This window comes from Herpailurus yagouaroundi, unplaced genomic scaffold (genome assembly GCF_014898765.1).
Source record: "Herpailurus yagouaroundi ecotype Mexico unplaced genomic scaffold, PumYag 159, whole genome shotgun sequence".
NCBI classification, from domain to species: Eukaryota; Metazoa; Chordata; class Mammalia; order Carnivora; family Felidae; genus Herpailurus; species Herpailurus yagouaroundi.
Window position 1 is genome coordinate 41,464,005 of NW_024412400.1, and position 22,273 is coordinate 41,486,277.

At 38.6% G+C, this 22,273-nt stretch overlaps 1 protein-coding gene across 4 annotated transcripts in view; it reads right to left on the reverse strand.

Annotated features, from left to right (window-relative positions):
* Positions 1-1,602: 1,602 nt before the first annotated feature.
* LOC121033789 (phospholipid scramblase 4-like) overlaps positions 1,603-22,273 on the reverse strand; it is a 76,019-nt gene continuing 55,348 nt past the window's right edge. For 3 of the 4 annotated variants that reach the window (XR_005792115.1, XR_005792113.1, XR_005792114.1), the window contains one exon: positions 7,934-8,369. Coding sequence is in view for 1 of the 4 variants with exons in the window: in XM_040480417.1 (XP_040336351.1) it covers positions 2,093-2,129; positions 4,090-4,139 (87 nt within the window). In the remaining 3 variants the exon portion in view is untranslated. Of the gene's footprint in view, positions 2,130-4,089; positions 4,140-7,933; positions 8,370-22,273 lie in introns of those variants that run through there. The other variant, XM_040480417.1, reaches the window with a different exon arrangement.

The window sequence follows — 22,273 nt, forward strand, 5'->3', positions numbered from 1 at the left end:
TGTGTGTGTGTGTGTGTGTGTGTGTGTGTGTGTGTGTGTGTGTGTGTAAGATTTCTATAAGTCAATATTGCACTTTTTTCTCTGTGGAAATTGGGAGAGTTTGCCTTTCACTAGTTTTCTGAATGTTCACATGTTCTATGATGTTGAAAATATAATTGACAGTGGTTTCAAAGACAGTGTTATTTTGTGCCCATGGATGTAGTTTATATGATTTTAAAAGCTCATATTCAAGGTGCTTGCGTGGCTCAGTTGGTTGAGCACCAACTTCGCCAACCTGAGCGTGGCTCAGGTCGTATCTTGCGGTTTTTGAGTTCAAGCCCCGCATCAGGCACTATGCTGACAGCTCAGAGCCTGAGCCTGCTTTGGATCCTGTGTCTCCCTCTCTCTCTCTGCCCCTTCCACACTTGCACTCTGTCTCTCTTTCAAAAATAAAATGAACATTTAAAAAAAAACAACTTAAAAAAGCTTGAACTCATTTATACCATCTATTCAAATTTTCTTTGATACATGAAGTGGAAAGTGGGTTGCATCTTCAAGAATACAGCAATAAAGAATGGAAAAGAATGACTGAAGTGTTTGGGGGAACACATGAAACCCTAATCAAAATTATTTCAATATCACCTCAAGGAAGCACAAATAAAAATGATTTATCAAGAAGAAAGAGAATTTCAATTTTATTGAAGTAAAATTATACTAAAAAGCATGGGGTGATTTTTAAAAAATGTATCTCGGGGCGCCTGGGTGGCGCAGTCGGTTAAGCGTCCGACTTCAGCCAGGTCACGATCTCGCGGTCCGTGAGTTCCAGCCCCGCGTCGGGCTCTGGGCTGATGGCTCAGAGCCTGGAGCCTGTTTCCGATTCTGTGTCTCCCTCTCTCACTGCCCCTCGCCCGTTCATGCTCTGTCTCTCTCTGTCCCAAAAATAAATAAACGTTGAAAAAAAAATTTAAAAAAAGTATATCTCAAGGAACCTGGGTGGCTCAGTTCCTTAAGCCTCCAACTCTTGATTTCAGCTCAAGTCATGATCTCCTGGTTCCTGAGATCAAGCCCTGCACTGATCAAGCCCTGCACTGATCAAGCTCAGCATGGAGCCCACTTAGGATTCTCCCTCTCTCCCTCTCTCTCTGTCCCTCCCCCGCTCGCTCACTTGCAAATAAATAAATCAACATTAAAATAAATATTAAAAATATTTATATTTCTCTACAAACAAACAAGTCCACAAGGTGTTTTGCAGGAAGAGAGAATCTAGAGCCAGAAAACTAAAAAAGTTATAGAAGATTTGGAGCTGAAATTACACAGTGAGGAATATAAGCTCATACTCCTACATAATTTGGAAAGCTAATAAATTCAACCTTTGGAGTTCTTTTTTTTTTTTTTTTTAATTTTTTTTTTTCAACGTTTATTTATTTTTGGGACAGAGAGAGACAGAGCATGAACGGGGGAGGGGCAGAGAGAGAGGGAGACACAGAATCGGAAACAGGCTCCAGGCTCTGAGCCATCAGCCCAGAGCCTGACGCGGGGCTCGAACTCACTGACCGCGAGATCGTGACCTGGTTGAAGTCGGACGCTTAACCGACTGCGCCACCCAGGCGCCCCCCTTTGGAGTTCTAATAAAACAAGAGAGTCGAAGCACACATCAAATTGGTATTCTGTTATCATTTCATTCAACAGATATTTTAAAAGTATCCTGAGCCATCTCTTTGGGTTCCTTGGAAATCAAACTAAGGGACAAATAGTGGGGTAATGCCTCCATTTGAAAGCACTAAACTTAAATTGAAAAAAACATTTTTTTTAATGTATAAAAAAACAGGAATAACAAACCTGATTCAGAAACATGTGTTCTCTCTGTCTTACATGTAGGAAGCCATGGGTAAAAGAGACTCTGGGTTGCATACAGGTGATAGAAATTTCCCTCGTGGCCTTAATGATGCAATAATTCCTGCCTGCTTCCCAACTAGCCTCCACTTGCTCCCACTGCACCTCTGTGTTATGGGATGCTATTCACTCTCATTATCAGTTCTTAGTTTCACATCTCTTCCACATTAATACTTTTCCACCTCTACTAAGCTCCAGGGGTTAGGTGAATATACCATATCTACAAAGAAAAGCAAAAAGAAATCGAAATCCTTGACCTGTAAAGAAAAAAAAATGGGATTACTGTTATCTTCCATTTTTCAAAAATACCTCAATCTTGCTACACTTTCTGGTAGAGAAGGGCAGAGGAAGGACAGGGAACAGAGAGGCTATGTGACACAGAGAGGTAGCCTAAATAGTTTGTCCAGCAGTAGACAGTTGGAAAGTGTCTTTAAGGCTCATATTTCAATAAAAATGTAAATCTACGAGACAATTTGAAGAAAACAAGTCTCATTAAATTAGTACATTGATGGGGCGCCTGAGTGGCCGCAGTCAGTTGAGCAGCCAACTCTTGATTTCGGCTGAGGTCATGCCCTCACACTTTGTGAGATCGAGCCCTGTGTCAGGCTCTGCGCTGACAGCACAGAGCCTGCTTGAGTCTCTCTCTCTCTCTCTCTCTCTCTCTCTCCCCCTCTATACCATGCCCAATCCAAGTGTGCTCTTTCTCCCTCTCCAAATAAATAACTTAAAGAAAAAAGGTTAGTACATTGATGTGTTCATTGAATTGTATGAGAAAGACTTTGGAAATAGTAGTCCATCATTTTACAGTGGAGGGAGATAATACATGCCTATTGGACCAAAGAATTAAGATTTCTGAATGCATGAGAAGTGTACTGAACAACACCACAAGAGGAGGAACACTATAGCTTCATAAGAGTACATCCAACAGACCTCCTGACTTTCAGTTTAATTTGTATGGAGTGTACCTGTCAGATGTACCAGAAGATGAAAACAAGTGCAGAAGTTTCGTGGAAAGACTAGTGGAGAGACTATCCAGTTGGGCTGCAGAAAATCTGTGCTGATTCTTTCATTAATTTGGAAGAAGTCTGAGCTAAGCCAAGCACAGCACTTGACACATAACTAGCACTAAATTATTTGCAGAACAAAAGAATGAATCAAAGTAAGGAAGTAAAGAGGAGCACCCCTAGTTAAAATGACTGTTACTTGCTTGGGGAAGTTTATGAAATAAGCAACCAAGTTACATTAATTCAAACTATAAATTATTTAAGCTAAAGAGAATAGAATCTGAATAGCATCAGTTGAAAATTTATCTTTCCTGAGGCACCTGGGTGGCTCAGTCGGTTGGGCGTCCAACTTCAGCTCAGGTCATGATCTTGCGCTCTGTGAGTTCAAGCCCCGCATCAGGCTCTGTGCTGACAGCTCAGAGCCTGGAGCCTGCTTCAGATTCTGTGTCTCCCTCTCTCTCTGCCCCTCCCCTGCTTACACTGTGTGTGTGTCTCTCTCTCTCAGAAATAATAAACATTAAAAAAATTATTTTTTTGTTCCTGCTTTAAATTTCATTTACAGTCTTAACAATAGATTTTTGTAAAGTACAACAAAATTACATCTTTATGTTTTGGAAACAAACACCAAAAAAAGAATACAAACATTTAAGTTCCAGTTTGATCTGTGACAAACCTTTAAATCTTTATTCTTATTTGTCATTGACATAATGCCAATGCTCCTCTTTCAAAGAAACTTTTGATGATTTAAGACTGAAGCTCCTATCAGCATAGTTTCTTTTATTTATTTATTTATTTATAAGATTTTTTTTTTAAATTATTATTTTTAAGTAATCTCTACTCCCAACATGGGACTGGAACTTACAGCCCTGAGGTCAAGAGTGTCATGCTCTGCCTACTGAGTCAGCCAGGCACCCCAGCCCAGTTTCTTCACATCTGAATCTCCATGAATTAGTATAATCCTGGCACTTTAGCCAATTAATAAGTACTTGTTGAAGATTTCACAACTGAATAGTAATTCAAATGAAACTTTTCAGCAACATGGAAAAGAAAACTTCTCTTTTGAATCTTTCTAGCTCCTGGTTTGATTAATTCTGTGTTATACTTTTTCAGATTACCTGGCCATCATTTCTGAGCTGATAGAATCAAAAATGGCTGTCAAATTTACAAAACAATATTTCCTCCCAGTGTGAGAGTACATTAAAATATTCCTTACTTTGGATACATTCCTCTTCTAGGCTGTTTGGAAGCAGTGAATCTGTCCACCTATAAGAAAACAAAAGAATTCCCCACCTTTTAATCAAAGGATTCTTGATCTCCTAAAAAAATAAACAAAAAATGAAAGGTTTGCAGATATCCATAAATGTTTGACTCATTGAATGGCACCAAAAGAGAAATTTCAGTCAATGAAAGAGGAAGACACAGTTAAAACAGAGGGAAGAGGAAATGAGATTAATTCTGGAGTGCTAACAATTACTCCATTAAGTCCACTCCAATGGACTCCAATGAGTCCATTAACAGCAATGATAGCAAAACCAAATGTAGGGCTGCTAAACGAACATTTTGGTAAAAGAAGTAAAATTTGATATGACCCCACTTGTTGAGTTCTAAAAATATATATATTAAAAATTTAGTAAACAAATTTTGATTGTTCTGTTTTATGACAGATTCCAGAGAGTTGAAATATACTATACAAAAATGACTAACCAATCAAACAAACTAATACAGTGTACAAAATCAGTACTTCAAGAAGAGATCCATTGACCGTGATGGAAACCACTCTGACTTCTAGGGAATGTTGGTCAACCATGCAGATGGCCAGATACACAGTCGCATCGAGTCTTGAAGGAAATACAGTAACCGACCCCTGTGTATGAATGTAAGAAAAGTGAACATCATCATCTCAGAATGAAGGCATTATGATTGTTTTTATTATTTGAATCAAGGGAAATATTTGGATTTACAATACTTACCTTTACTTTATGACTAAGCAAACTGCTGGATGTTAACAGGCAGAATCTAAATTATGTGAAGATGCCCTTTGCAAACATAAATATCTATCTCTGTTAGTGATAGATTAAGAAAGACATTAAGGTAAGAAAGCTGAGTGATGTGAACATTTCTTCTTAATTTGGATATAGCGAGTAAGTTACCAAGTTAAAGAGAAAGGGGTTTATAGAAATGAAATTAAAAAGAAATTATGTCCAAACCAGATTGAATCTTGCAGTGCATGAAGTGTATATCAAGAATCTATAGCAAATACCAGAAGAAATACGTGAAAAGCTCATCAAAGAATGAGAAAACAATAAAGATTTGGCTCAAGGTTTCAAAGGGGAGAAAAGGAGTCAAAAGAAGTTTTTAAGAAAATCTGACAAAATCAACACTTGGAAGATTGTACTTTTCATGTAAAAAAAATAAAAATTTCATTAATTTTTGGTGTCCACCTTTCTATAAACTTACATGTTCCCTACTTAAAAGGCAGATACAGGTGGTAGAAACATCATGTTCCTGAACATCTGCAGAAAGTGGTAACACTTAGGAAGTAACTGTAGTCATTGATCTCTGGACAATGGAACCTGGGAAATTCTGCAGTTTCTTATGCTCTGTGTTGAAAACCATGAAACTGAGACTCCTACTAAACTAATACAATTACGTATATTTTGTTCGTAACCCTGAAACTTTACCTTTGAAAAAAGAAAGGCAAACAAAACAAAACAAACAAACAAACAAAAACCTCTGGTCAAAGGAATGACAATACAGAAATATGCTGTAAATTTCTCTCCGAGACAACTGATCAAAATGTAACATAGCATTAAAACAATTTTTTTGGGGGCGCCTGGGTGGCGCAGTCGGTTAGGCGTCCGACTTCAACCAGGTCACGATCTCACGGTCCATGAGTTCGAGCCCCGCATCGGGCTCTGGGCTGATGGCTCAGAGCCTGGAGCCTGTTTCCGATTCTGTGTCTCCCTCTCTCTCTGCCCCTCGCCCGTTCATGCTCTGTCTCTCTCTGTCCCAAAAATAAATAAACGTTGAAATAAATAAATAAATAAATAAATAACAATTTTTTTTAATTTTCCATAAAGTTTATTTATTTATTTTGAGAGAGACAGAGACAGCACGTATGGGGGAGGGGCAGAGAGAGAGAGAGGGAGAAAGGGAATCTCGAGCAGGCTCTGTGCTGCCAGCGCAGAGCCCAATGCAGGGCTTGAACTCACTAAACCATGAGATCATGGCAGGGCCAAAACCAAGAACCAGTTGCTTAACTGACTGAGCCACCCAGGCACCCCAGCATTAAAACATATTTTAATGAAATATGGCACCTACGATATATTTTAAAATTCTGGTGGAGTACATCAACTAAGAATTATTTATTGACCAGATACAGGGGTATCTTTCAAGCCCTCATTGTAGATGCATTTGGGCCTCAGCAACTGTCTAAAACCATGGTTCTCAAAGCTGGCTTCCCTGTAGACTTACCTGGCAAGATTTATAAAAATATCAGTGTTTGGGCTCTCTATCCACAAAGATTCTGATTTAATTGTTATGGTGTGGACCCCAGAAACTAACGACTAGGTCTACCTCTAATATTTTGGGGAAACAAGTAAATGCTCTCTCCATCTCTTGTCTCTCTGTATTTTCTATTGTTCTTTTTGTTTGTTTTATTTATTTTATTAAGGTCTGGCTTTCTCTGCTTCTGTATTCACATGACAGAAAACAGTCCCTGAGTCAATCATCTGTGATAGAAATGCTGGTCATCTTAGGAAAGTATGGATGCTTTTCTAGTACGTATAGGTAAAGATGTAGAGAATGGTAGGTGGCTGGCTTTAGAAAAGAAAGAAAGAAAGAAAGAAAGAAAGAAAGAAAGAAAGAAAGAAAGAAAGAAAGAAAGAAAGAAAGCCCAATAAAGCAGGTACTGTTCAGTTATAGAGAAATTATCTTGGATCTCTAACTCTCCTTCCTATGCTGACATGTGAAATATGACATTTCAACACAACTTCTGTACTTACATTTTCTTATAATATTTTTGAAAAAAGTATTAAAATTCGTAGGTACACTGAGATTTTGCTAATAAAATCATTATTTCCTTTAGGTGTAATTCTTTAGTAGTTTTCATGAAGAGACATATTTCTTCTGCTGTGCAGACATAGCACCCCCTCATTGTGCGCCATCCTGTTCCAGGATCTCAGTTTGCTTGTTACCCTCACCGAGGGGGGTGGTGACAAGGTGGAGGGATGGGGAATAAGGAATGTGAGAGTGTGAGAGAGGGACATGATTTTTCTTTTTTTGACTACCTAGTAGAAACAAACCCAAAGCTTTTCTAAGTTCTAAGTAGATCTGCTAATCTTTAAGCAAGAGTTTTGTCATCTTTATTATTGTTGATGTCTCTCAAACTACAATATAATCTCCTCCCACATTATGTTCTTGAAACTAGTCCTTCCTTACTTTGTAATCCGTCATCAGAAGAGCATTCAGGTTTGGCTTTTCACAGTTCTGAAACCACGATTTGTGCCGTTAGAACAAAATACAATCTGGTTTTCTTTACTGCCATGGGCACTTTAGCCTACACCTCTGCATTCATTACTCTGCTGATGGGCTTTGGCAAAGCAGGGAGGAGTTTTGGCAGTGTCCTTGGTACAATCACAGCCTTCCAGGAACATTAGAAAAGCACTCATCTTGGGTTCGTTTTGGCCTGGGTCAAGCCATAGCTGTAGCCATTGTGTCACAAGAGACTATCACCCTCAATAAGTCTCTACTTGGAAGTTGTTCTCAAAGCAACTTGGTTTTGCTGTGATAAACAATAAACACTGTCAAGAATTGCAGCCTTGAGATCTTAAGGGAGTCTGACATTCTTTGACCAGTGAGTCTAATTACCATAATTTGAAGCTACCAGTGACGAACTAAGAGCATCACCCATTCCTCCCTCTGCCCATCTCTGCTTAAGAAGCATTAACTGACTTTGAAGTATTTCTGTTTAAAAAGTCAGGCACTCATCTTTCCCGGAACACCAGGATAATTGTTCACTTCCCCAACTGAGACTGAAATAAATGATATCACTATAGTTTGCAAAAAAGCAATTTTACTTCTTCATGAAAAAAACACCAGTTACTTCTCAATATAGTCCAACCATATTTTTTGTATATTTTTAAAATAATATAATTGCTAACCCTATCTCTTGGCAAAAGCCTTTTAGCAATGAAATAGTTGGGCAAAAATCACATGATGGAATCAAAAGGGGTTAATGAAAAGACTCTGACTTTAAGTTTTCAAAAAACAATACTTAATGATTACACAGGTCTTCAGAAACTCCTTTTGTATACTTTATCTTCAATTTTTATCAAGCTTAACTTAAATATGAGAAAACAGAGAGGTAAAATAAAAAAATTTATGAGCTTGTTGTATGTTGTCGAATGAGTTCGTGAATGTTGTTGTAAGAATTCAGTCCAAATACTCTCACTTCAAGTCCGGTCCCCTTTTCACTATGTCACGTGACATCCACTGAAAAATGAAGAAACAAAACCCTAATTAGTAAACTGCCAAAATCCACGCAAAATAAACAAAATTCCAACTGATTCCATACACTCCATGCTCAGTATGATTCAGTCATCTCACGTGGGTGGATGCAAACTTAATCTATATTAGCAGATAGATGTCCAGTGTCCAAGCAAGGAAGGTCCCAGGCAGTTCACCTGTCCTCTGCAATGCAAAGAACGTGTTTGAAATATCATTTAGTTCCCAGGGCCTCATCTCAAATAGAGCTGCAGAACGTAAAGTGTCTTAAAGAGTCAGTAGAGTGAGAGTGCATCTTGATATAGCTTCATTTGAAAAGCAGCTAAAGCCAGAAATATTTACACTGGAAAAATAAAGATTTAGGAAGAAGGAAGAATGGGCCAGTTGTCTTGAAGTATTTGAATTACATAGAAGTAACTTTGCATTGCAATGTGTTGGTGCTAAAAACAAGGAATAGAATTTTCAGAGGAGGACGAATGATGTTCCTTCAGTATACCACTTTCCAGTCATTACAGCTCTCCAGAAGTTTCAAAGGACCACCTCACGAACAGGGTTCAAAGGGTGCCTGGCCAGTACATTGTACAGAAGATTCCAGACCTGCCCACCTCCACCCAGCTCCCAACAGTTTAACCCAAGAAGGAAAGACTAGAGAGGTTCACTTGTTAGTGCAAGAGATCATATCTAACACTTTGACCATAGAAAGAGTTTGCCTACAAATACTTATAATAATGATTATAATAATGCTACTTGCTGCTGCTGCTGATGAAGATAGGAAATTATACCAGTCATTTGAGAAGCTGAGTATAGCACATTGATTCTCTGGTTCCTTTTTTTTTTTTTTTTTTTTTTTTTTCAAAATAATACCCTTGGATGTTCAGGAGACAGACTGAAAAGCAGAGGCTCAGTTAATGCCCTCAATTTAGAACTACATCTCTAAGAGAGACAGTGCCCTTGAGCTAAAAATGTAATTCTTGGCTTGGAGTATCCTGGCAGAGATTAGAGCAGACAGCTGCTCCTGTATGCTGCTCTCCATTGAAACAAAGCTGTGTGATGCTCACTGAAACAAGTCTTGAACTGCTCTGCTCCACTGTCTCAACAGGTCCCCTGGAACCGAGGATTTTGTAATACAGCTTTATATCTTTGCAAAGGTTCTGTGGCCTTTGAGTGCTTCTGCGTTTGTTGGGTGGTTTTGTAAACAGTGACTGGATGTTAGGTCCCCTGGGTTAGAGGCAGACAAGAGCAGTACTGCCACTCAACATGTGTGTGCCCCCTAGATGTCCTCCCTTGCAATAGTAAAATGTCAGTAATGCTTACCGCACTGGCTTGTTTGAAGGACTGAGGTAATCACATGCATAAAGGATTTAGCATGATATATAACAAATAAGTGCCAAAAAGGTATTAGTTGTTTTAATCACATTCATACTCATTGTTTCAAGCAAGAGTGATTCCACAACCTTAGATAGTTCTGCGAAGAGTCCAACTACAGTTTTGTTGTAAACAGCTAAGCCTTCTTGCCTATTGCTTACAATAAAGTAAGGTTTGTTGAACAGTATGATCTGTTATACAAAAGTCATCGTAAAATATCAAATAAATACTGAAAATAAATGCTACGTATCGGGATATAGAAATTGCTTCGTGTTAACTTGTGGCTTTTTATTTTATCAATTTCTTTGAAATATGGGAAGGTGAGAATAAAGAGACATTGTGCAATTGGACCAAGATAAATATAGTTTCGGGTTCTGAAGCAGGAGCTTCTGGGAGGGTGATGACTGGAATTAGCTCCCTTACCTCTGCCACCGAATCCTATGTGTCTGTTCTTCCTGAGTCAGATGGAAGCTGATGTTTATGGGAGTCTGCGGGCCACTGAGGCAGTGTGTTCCATAGTGGCCTTGGTGTGGAAGCTAATGCACAACCATGAACTCTTGGGCCGGATCAGTCTCTGAAGCCAGGGTTCCTATACTAAAGCCAAGAAGAAACTGAATCATGTGATCCCTCCTGCCTTGTGTGCAGGAGAATAAGAATAGAATGGGTCATCAAGAGGTTTTCTTGAGGGGCACCTGGGTGGCTCAGTCAGTTAAGTGTCAGACTTTGGCTCAGATCATGATCTCGCACTTCATGAGTTCGAGTCACACATCGGTCTCTGTGCTGACAGTTCAGAGCCTGGAACCTGTTTCAGATTCTGTGTTTCCCTTTTTCTCTGCCCCTCCTCTGCGCTCTCTCTCCCTCTCTCTCTCTCTCTCTCAAAAATAAATAAACATTAAAAAAAAAAGAGGTTTTTTGAGGCGCTACAGTAAAGAAAGGTTGACTTGCTTGCTTTTATTCTACCAGTCTCAGAGGAGAAGCCACAGATCCCATAGTGACCCATATGCCCTGGCAACTCTGATCTCCTCCCCTATTCCTCTCTCACTCACTTGCTTCTGCTCCAATCACACTAGCCTCTTTCTGATGCTTAAATGCCAGAATCACACTCCCACCCCAGGATCTTTACAATCATTACACCCTCTGTCTTTCTCAAATATTATGTAGTATAGTTATTTTAAATTCTTATATTTATGAATGCATTTATTAAATTTATTTTCTGCCTCTCCCTCTTTTCTCCCATATTATCTTCATTAGTCCTAGAAAAGAAAAGAGTAAAAAAAATAAATAAAATTTTATGCACAATAGGGGCACCTGGGTGGCTCAGTCAGTTAAGAGTCTGACTTTGGCTCCAGTCATGATCTCGCGATTCATGGGTTTGAGCCCCGTGTTGGGCTCTGTGCTGACAGCTCAGAGCCTAGAGCCTGCTTCAGATTCTGTGTCTCCTCTCTCTGCCCCTCTCCTGCTCATGTTCTCTCTCTCTCAAAAATAAAATAAACATTATATAAAAAAATTAAAAAAAACATTAAAAAAATTTTTAAAAAATTCCATGCACAATAGAGACAACTTTGGAATCACTAAATTCTATTCCTGAAACCTTTATTACACTATATGTTAACCTACTTGGATTTAAATAAAATCTTTAAAAAAGTAATACGTTTAACAAGAAATGGATAGAACCTTCACGAAGAAGACTGAAATTACAATGCTTGTTGTAAAATATAGGAAATGTAAGCAATGCTTTTCAATGGGAAGACTCAAGATTTCAAAAATCAATACATTTAAAGTTAATATATTAATTTAATACAAAAAACACTTAACTTTAAAAAAATTGCTAAAATGATCTTCAATTACATGAAGAAAAAAACTAAATGCCCAAGAATAGCCCAAGAAAACACTGGAAATGTAGTTTAATATATAGTTCACAGTAATTGAGCTAGTGAATATTTTTTTACAATGATTCAAATGATTTTGAAAACAATGTCTCTTAGCTTTCAATAGCAGATTTCTTTGTAAGCAATTATATATACTCACAAATATATAACAATATATGACAATATATGTTAAGTTTGCTAACCTATTTTCTTTAAAAAAAATTTTTTTTAATATTTTTATTTATTTTTGAGACAGAGAGAGACAGAGCATGAGCAGGGGAGGGGCAGAGAGAGAGGGAGACACAGAATCTGAAGCAGGGTCCAGGCTCTGAGCTGTCATCACAGAGCCCAACGCGGGGCTCAAACTCATGGAGTGTGAAATCATGACCGGAGCTGAAGTCGGATGCTCAACCAACTGAGCCACCCGGGTGCCCCTTGTTAACCTATTTTCTACTCTGCTCTTGTTCAATTCTCATAATATGTTTCTTCCTATCATAATTATACTGTGATGAGTTTTAAATTTGGGGGACATAAGACTACCAGAAACAGGTTTGTTTATAGGCTCTAAAAATAAATAATGCAAAATAATAGAACATTTGAAAATGGCTACTTCCAGTGAATACATATAAGTTGTTTGCTTTCAATGTTTGTATATATTTTTCCTGTTTTTTTTTTTTTAAGTTTATTTATTTATTTTGAGAGACACAGGGGCTTGGTGCTCTCAGCCCAGAGCCTGATACAGGGCTCAAACTCATGAACTGTGAGATCATGACCTGAGCTGAAATCAAGAGTTGGATGCTCAACCGACTGAGTCACCCAAGAGCCCCTATATTTTTCTTGTTTAAGTGTATGTTACCTGTGGATTTGGTGCCTTCCATGTTATTATGACAAGAAAGAAACTCTCTGTTCCCCACCCACTGAATTTAGTCAGATATTTTAGTCAGAAGTCAGTCAACTTCTCCAGGCCATTGATTCTTGTTAGGTTCGTAATGGAAATATTTTCAATATTTTTCTGGTTGTGAAAATGATCCAGACATATTATAAAGATTGAAACAACACAGAAGAGAGGGAGCTAATGTGTCAGATGGAAACACACTCAAACACACACAAATGCAGGATAGAAGAAAGGGCCCAAGGCATTCTTAATTTCAAGAATATATTCACCACATACAAAACAAACAAGTCCAGTCTGGAGACATGTGAAATTCAGATGTGGTAGCCTGGTCCCGTTGACTCGATCTCAATTAGCCGACATGTGCCAATATACTGTGCCACCTTTGGACCTTAGGCCATATAGATAGATAGTTAGATAGATAGATAGAGATAGATACAGACAGACAGCTATTTCCAGATATATAGATATTTCTTTCTGGATTGAGAACATGCACCAGAAACCACCTAGCCTTTTGAAATGTCCACCTCCAATATCTTCAACTCTTTCTTTTTTCTTTCTTCTGCTTAGGCAAAATTTAGGCTTTGCCCCCGATCTGAAAAAAGTACCCTGTTGTCTCCATTTCTCCCTATACACCATGGAGACTTTTCTCTTCTTCTCGACTGAAAAGCATTTCTATCTTATTTTCCATTCATTTCTCAACTGCTTGCAATCTGGCTTGCTTTCTTAATTCTCCATGGAAATGATTCTGGCATAGTTCACGAATGACCTCTGTATTTCCAAATTCAATGGAAACAATTAAGTCTTTATTTACTGACCCTTCATGGCTCTCTGCTCCTTGACATCACACCCTCCTGGTTCTCATACTTTTGCAGTTCTTTGCCTCTTTCACAACTCGCCCCCCCCAACATAACCTCTAAATGTCCATGTTCCCTAGGATACATTACTTTACAAATCTTTGTTGGGTAATCCCACCTTTTCAAATGTTTTCAGTGACTACCCTTGTATTGAAATTCCCAAACCTCTTGATTCCACAGAGAGCTCATCCTCAGCTATAGACTCATATATCCAATTGCTTACTAGACATTCCCATCGGGGCCTGGCAATGGCGTCCCAAATTCAACAGATTCAAAATAAAATTGATTTTATCCCAGGCATGTTTTTCTATGTTTCCTGTTTTGATTGGTGGTACTATAATGCACTTAGCTAGAAATCAGGAGTTTTCCTTGAAACTCACCTTCCACTTACTAACATCTAATCAATTGCTGTATGTGTGTAGATCTTGCCTCTCAAATAATTGTCCTCTTTTCCTTCTTTAATACCACAAAGGTATGCAAACTGTCTTAATGATTGTCTTAATGATTGTCTTAATGATGTCACCAAAATACAACTCAAACCACATTAGTCCCCTGTTTAAATCCTTCATTGCCTTTGGGGCACCTGGGTGACTCAGTCAGTTGAGCTTCTGACTCTTTTTCTTTTTCTTTCTTTCTTTCTTTCTTTCTTTCTTTCTTTCTTTCTTTCTTTTTTATTTTTGAGAAAGAGAGAGACACACACACAGAGCGTGAGTGGGGGAGGGGCAGAGAGAGAGGGAGACACAGAATCTGAATCAGGCTCCAGGCTCTGAGCTGTCAGCACAGAACCCAACGCGGGGCTCGAACCCATGAACCGTGAGCTCATGATGACCTGAAACAAAGTCGGACGTTTAACAGACTGAGCCAGACTGAACAGACTGTTCCTCTTTTCATATCATCCCCTTATTTTGGAATCTTCTTCTACTTCCATCCCTCTTCTATTTCTGCCCTTTACCTGGGTAACTCCTATACAAATCTTGGCTCAGGCCTTACTCCCCAAACCTTTCCAACTCCTCTCTGCTATTCTTCCTTCATCCCATTGGGTTAAATCCTCTTTTTATGGATCCTCCGGCACCTCTCCATATCATCATCCTCACACCGTATGTTACAATTAGCTTTGTGGGCTCATGGGTAGACTGTGTCCAAGGTGGCACCTGTGTAATCCCAGTTCTTAGCACAGTGGCGGGCACATGGTTGGATTCAATACATATCTTGGATGGACAGATGTATGGTATCTTTTACTAGATTTCTTGAATAGTCACTTAGTGAGTGCCAACTAAATGGAAAGTTATCACAGGCATTATCATCACCAAGGACATACTGTTTGTTCCATTTTTCTAATTTTCACCCCTTTTTGATTAAGATCCAAGAACATTTGAAAATGTTTTGAAAGTGAATTAACAATATACTGAAAACTAATTAACGATCCACTGAGTACATATTTGTTAAACAATGTTTGTGTGTCAGCTGGTGTGGTAATTGCTTCCTCCATTACTTTGGTACACATCCAAAGAGGAGGCTAAAACCATTGTTTTATTTAACCACGTTTACACATTCCTGTTCCTTTACCTTGTAGAAGTTTTCAACAAACTTAGAACGTTCTTGGACATAAGAACAACTATGATACAATCTACCACAAAATTAGCCATGGCTGGACAGGATCTAATAATATCCATTATATGTTTATTTTACATTTTAATATTTATTTGTGTTCTGCCAGACCTGAGCCAAGTCTTAAATAATCTGCTTAAATGATTGGCTTGAGTAAATTGAGTCATGCCTGAGCTTCATACTGGTCAAGATAAAAAAAAAAAAAAGGAGATGTATTAATAACTACATTTCATATGTCTTTAAAAATAATTGTAGAACAAAAAATTAGTTTAGGTAATGATTTAAAGAAAACATTTTTATATGAATCATATCATTAAATTCAGAAAAATATGATTTGGGGGGATATGCTTTTGATATTCCTGATGACGCTGAATACCCCGGACTGGAAAATAAACTCTTCACTTTCTCATACCAGCAGGTGGGTGCCAACATCATCATGCTTTTCAGATCAAGAAAACCGGTGTAATCCCTCTGCCGCTCTCTTAGATCTACGATGTCTTAATAATAACTGGATGATAATGCTGGATGCCATAGCTGAGAGATGCAATTTCACTTTTAGTTCTGTATATCCACAAAAATTTTGTGTTACCACTAAAGATCTTAGGATTACTAGGTACACAGATTCCTGTCACGTTCTTTCTCTTTGATTTTCTATCTGGCCCAACATATTGTTTTTAAAAGACTTATTTTGGTAGATTTTTCATACCATGAAAGCCACTCTTTCAAAGTGTGCTGTTCAGTGGTTTTTGGTATATTCAGAGAGTTGTGCAACCATCACCACTGAGCAGAGATAATAAGCCCCAAACATACAACATTCTGGCTGTCATCCCAGCCCATCCCTACTCTTATGTTCCTGGACAGCTAACTCTTAAATTCCATCTCCATCTGTTTCCTGACCTTTGATCCTTTTTCTCATTTAACACTTGCTTCTACCCTGGAGACCTGGCATTTGTATTTTGTCTCTGATTTCTGACAGTCATTAAGGACTTTGACTTAGAATCACTCGCCAGCTCTCTCTCACCAGTTACTTCTGGGACTTCTCTTGCTTTAGCTGTTCTTTACAAATCTATCCATGCATACAACCCACCCCAACCACTCCAGCCAGTTGGCTGTTTCCCAGAAGAGGGTCATTCAAACATTTTGCTTCCAAGTTTTGTTCTTGGGACTCAGCTCTTGATGAAGCTATAGCAACATGAATGAGCTCAGAATCTCTCATATGGCTTGTGAATCAAGAGCTGAAAGAAAATAGGGATCTTGTTTAGGAGAAATTTAGGACATGCCTTCAGAAACTGGGAATTGCTTCAAAACCAGGCACATAAAGATATGAGGTACAACCCGGTGAGGCACAGATGAATTGCCTGTGGATCCTAATTCTAGATTACCCCTCAAGGCTTTGCATGGATATATACTGCTGATTCTTAGCACGGAATGAATCATATCTCAGAGTTCATATTGGAGATGAGAGGGGGTCTTTAGGGAGCCCTTGTAGTTGTCACTTTCACAGGGACATTGCTGATATTGAAAGGACAGGGGCCAGAGATGCTAGACCTCCTGCAATGCATAGGACAATCCTGCACAAAGAATGTTTGTTGGTATCCTGAATGACTTTGAATGCCTAGTGGGGGGCATGAAAACAATATGTGTTTAATTATCGAGTGTATCAAGTATTTCATCAGTCTGATAGGTTGAAGACTACAGACTTAAACCATTAACTGTCTGCAGTTCTACTACCTTTGGCCTTACAACCTGCACGAACAAGTGACTTCGGTCACAAACCCTGCCCTGCCCTCCCCTCCTGGCAATGCCCTGAACATCAACCTGAGTCCTGATGGGGAGATCCCTCTTTACCTTTCCCTCAGAATAAACTGGTTATGTGGCCCAGGAAGAGCTATGGTCAGACAGTTGTCCCAGCACCTCCTGAGCTAGCAAGTGAGTTTAAGTACAGCTAGAGAGTAGGAGCAGAGACTCTGGACCCAGATCAGCTACTTTTGAACTCCAGCTTTGCAACTTACAAACAGACCTTGAGGAAATCACAAAACTTCCCCTTTCCTCAGTTGCTTTCTCTGTAAAGAATAGGCAATATTGGTACCTGTTCTAGAGGTGTATTGCAGGATGTCAGTAAATATAAACTGCCTGTGAGAGCATCTAGTACAAAGTGGTATGTCAACTATTGTTATTCAGGAACCTATATCACTGATGAATTATCCTGGAATAGGAAGGTCAAATGCCACATCAATTCTCATCATTAGATTTGTGACTTTGGGCATTTCATTTCAGCCATCTGACTTTGTGTTTCTCATTGGTAAAACGAGATGAATAATTCATGCCCCTGTTATCCAACAATGACTTAAGGTCTATCTTGTAAAGGCTGGGGGCACACAGCAGCAAGCATCGCATAATGCACATGGGAACTCAGAGTGTCAGCAGGAGCATGAGTCTCCTGTTTTTGCAATTTCCTAGAGGAGTGTGCTTGGACAGCGGGGCTGGGTACTGGCAGAAGTACTCGCCCTTTGCTGCTGTCTCTTTTTAATGGAGAGAACATAACAGTGATCTTGCTCAGGGAATAGATACCTTGAACCTTGGTGCCAGTTTTTTAATGATGTACCAGAAAATCCAGCTTTCTAGGACCTGGAGACAGTGAAGGAAGTTGCCATACTACCCAGAGAGAGAGGTCCACAGGCAGGAACCAGTACTCCTATTTTTCTGTACAGCAGTGACAGATAAAACGTAGATAGATTTTTACAACTGTTAAGCACTATGTATGTTAGATGTATCTATGAATATCAAAAAGTAATGGTGAAAGATTACCATGAAGAATACAATATGTGGAATATATAATGTCCATGACATTATGTTCTTTAATCCCAAATACATAACTTTTGTTTAAACAAGAAATATTTCTGATCTTGAAATGATTTTTACGGTTAATCAAACTTGTGCTTGGCAGCTCACAACTGAGATGAGGTATGAAACTGATGGCCAAGAGGGGAAAAATAAAGAAGAGAAAAAAAAAGTGTTTCAATTAGTGTAATTCTTGTTCTGAAACTAATAGCAAGATTTCTAAATCATTAATTTTCATAATTCTTATTTAGTAACACACGTAGTTATTTGTAGAGTTACCAGAATAAAATTCACATGTGTAATTTACGTGATGCTGGAACTTGCAATAGAAGCTTAATTTGCAGGACTACACTTCAGTGAGGAAACTGAAAATACCTTGCCCCAAACCCAGGAGCTGATAAGTGATGGAGCCAGGACTCAGATCTACATTTATTACATTCCGAAGCCTGTAATTGCCTACACCAGACAGAAATGGGGAATACTTTGCTTGCTTCAATATTTAGAGTGATACTGTCCTCTGGCCAGGACTGGCTTCCAGGACCCCAGAGCAAGTGCAATTGCCCAGGGCACCACATGTGGTTTAAAGCCTACTGTTGCCTCCTTGAAATTCTTAATAATTTTAATCAAGGGACCTAGCACTTTCAGTTTGCCCTGGGCCCAGAATTATGTAGCTGGTCCTGCTTCTGGAAAAGTCCTGCACAGCTTTTTAAAGAGTCTTCATGTTTGCAATGAGTGTCACAAAATCTAGACGTATCAACTAGCATAATTGTTCCTGAACATCTTTGGGAGTGACTTATTTCTTTTCATTTTGGTAAAACAGCTTCACCTCTCAGACATCAGTTTTCTCTTTTTCTTTTCTGGAATTCTCCAAAGAAAGGCACCCCACCGGTTTTTTCTATAGTTATCTAGAATGGTCTTTTGGCTTGAGCAAACCACAGGACTTGAAACAAATGTAACTTCCTCTAGTTTCCTGAAGGGATATGTTGACCCTTCTCAGCAGTTATCTTCAAAATACAAAAGCTGAGAGATAGGAAGAGAGAGAAACTATAACACTGTTTCTGGACTGTCTTCTACCTAGAAAGAGTGTATTAATCTCTCATTGTGTTCCTACAGCACCTGATATATACCTTGTTAATCGCCTTTATCACCTGGGACAGGTTTAAATGTGTTTCTCCTCTAGGAGACTACTTTAAGTAGAACATATTTTTGTTCATTTTTTAAATCTTTGGAGCACCAATATTTAACAATATTTTAGTGAAGTGTTTGGTGAAATTAAATGAATTGCCAAATTTCTCCCCATATTTCATGACTTTGGCAATTACATATTTCAATCCCAATTGTTTGTTTTTCATATGAGTTTACGTGAAAAATTGTCCCCTCCAAAAACTTAATGAATCCCCAAAGTTGATGTGTAAGTGCTTCATTACCTAAAAGCAATGTTTCCAATTAGTTTCTGCCTCTGCTGCCTCCGGGTTTTATTTTCTCAACATGATTTACCTAAAGCTTTAGCTGAAGAGAAAAATGGGCCACTGATTAAGTTAATGTCTTATCATAAGACAAAGTGAATTACTATTAGCATAAATCCTTCTTCAACAGCATTTGACAAAAAGTACTGCTAGTTATCTAGCCAATGCTAGATAAAGACATATTCCAACTAGAGTTGGAATATGGCACTCACATTAAACAAGAGTAGAAAGACAGTGTGATTGAGGTCACCTTTCTTGTAGAAGAGGAAGATTTTTGTGCATCACAACACGTAATTTTCAAAATTGATAGGATCAGGGTCCAAACTCGCCAATCAAAATCCTGTGAATCTTTAAAAAATTTAAGAGGAAATAGCAATGCTAATCTGACAGTGTTCTTTCAGGAAATAAAGCATGATTAGCATACTGCTCTGCTAGGGCTGCCATAATAAAATGCCACAGACTGGATGGTTTAAGCAACAGAAACTCATTTTCTTATAGCTCTGGAAGCTCAGGTTTCAAGATCAAGGTGTCCTCAGAGTTGGTTTCTCCCCCCCACCCTTGCTATTATTTTTTAATGTTTATTTGTTTTTGAGGAGGCAGAGCATGAATGGGGATGGGGCAGAGATACAGAGGAAGGCAGAGAATCTGAAACAGGCTCCAGGCTCTGAGTTGTCAGCATAGGGCCTGACATGGGGCTTGAACTTGGGAATGGTGACATCATGACCTGAGCAGTCGGACACTTAACCGACTGAGCCATTCAGGCTCCCCCATCAAAGTTGGTTTCTGATGAGAACTTTCTTTCTGGCTTACAGATGGCTGCCTTCTCTCTGTGTCCTCACCTGGGTTTTCTTCTGTGCACATGTGGAGAGAAATAACTCTCATGTATCTCTTTCTTTTTATAACACACCAGTCCTATTGGATTAGGGCTCCACCCTTATAACCTCATTAACCATAATTACCTCTCTAAAGGCCCTATCTCTGGGGCACCTGGGTGGCTGTTGTTAGGTTAGGTGTCCAACTCTTGATATTGGCTCAGGTCATGACCTCATGGTTCCTAAGAACAAGCCCCATGTGCTGTTAGCGCAGAGCCTGCTAGGTATTCTCTCTCCTTCGCTCTCTGCCTCTCCCCCATGTGCACACAAGCTCTCTCTCAAAATAGATAAATAAATGTTAAAAAAATAAAAAAAAATAAAGACCCTTTCTCAAATACAGTCACACAGGGGGTTAGGACTTCAACATATGAATTTTGCAGGGGCACAGTTTGGTCCATAACAATCCCTAACTGGTTTGATGAAGTCAGAATAGAGGTAGGTTGGGGTCAGCTTGCACAGGCTCACAAGAACCAACTGTGAGCATCTCTTCCTAACTCTGCACTCAGTGACTTAAAATCTGCTTAAGTAGGAGTATTGACACTATCAAAACCATCAACCACTACCATTCAACATCATTTAAGATACATTATCACTGAATGCATAATCATATATAACAATCACCATTGTATAACAACAAAACTAAATAATAATGCCAACAAGCATTGCAGGTATACGTATTAGCAAAACACTAAACATTTGGAAATTGCAAAACAAATAAAATCTTATATGCATTCTCTCTGACTAAATTTACTTTGAGTATTGTGTTCCACTTGACTAATGAAATGGATTTTATTAATAAAACAACAGATGCATTGGTTTTTCCCAATATTTAATTGTAAAAATTTACAAATACACAGAAAAGTTGAAATACATTACATCAAACACTCATATATCCATGATCTGGATTTTACAATGATCATTTTACTATAGTTGCTTCATCATCCATCTATTCCTTCATCCATCAATTAAAGCTTAATTTTTTTTTATGTATATCACAGTAAGTTGAAAACACCAATACACTTCTACTAGATACTGCAGCATGCCTGTGATTAACTATTATCCAATATTTGTATTGGGTTCCTTTTTTTCTTGAAATGTAAAATTTCTATATGGTAAAATGTATAAATCTTAAGTGTACCACATGTTGAGTTCTTACAAATATATTCACTTGCGTAACCTACACCATTATCAAGATACTGAATATTAGCCTCGGCACTGAAAGCTTCCTCATGCTCCTTCCAAGTAGAGTCCTGCCCCACCCTTTACTGGCAACAACTGTTTTTGATTTTTTTCTTACCATAGAAATTTGTTGCCTATCAAATTATTGATTCTATACATGGAATCATACAGCATGGACTCTAGATATGGAGCTTTTTTTCTTTCTTTCTTTTTTTTTTTTTTTTTTTTAATTTTTTTTTCAACGTTTATTTATTTTTGGGACAGAGAGAGACAGAGCATGAACGGGGGAGGGGCAGAGAGAGAGGGAGACACAGAATCGGAAACAGGCTCCAGGCTCTGAGCCATCAGCCCAGAGCCCGACGCGGGGCTCGAACTCACGGACCGCGAGATCGTGACCTGGCTGAAGTCGGAGGCTTAACCGACTGCGCCACCCAGGCGCCCCAGCTTTTTTTCTTTCATTCAGCAGAGTATTTTCGAGATTAGTCCATGCTGTTGTATGTACCAATAGTTCATTCTTTATATTACTATGAAGTGTTTCATTGTTTGAATACAGTACAATTCTTTATCCATTGTCTTCTCACGGAAACTCAAGCTCTTTCCAGGCTTTAGCTGTTATGAATAAAACTCTCTAAACATTTTTGTACAGGTGTTTTCGCAGACATATGTTTTCATTTCTCTTAGGAATTGAATTACTGTGTCAAAAAATAAACATATGTTTAGTTTCATAAAAAAATTGCCAGAGCTTTTTTCAGTGTGGTTGTATCGTATTATATTCCCATCAATAATGTATGAGAGGCATAACTACTCTACATTCTCTCCAACAGTTAGGTCATTAGTTAACCCATTCTTTTTTGTTTTAACCATTCTGATGAGATGTCTGGGTATCTTTTCATGATTTTAATTGACATTTTCCTGCCATAAGCAATACTGAACATTTTTATTGG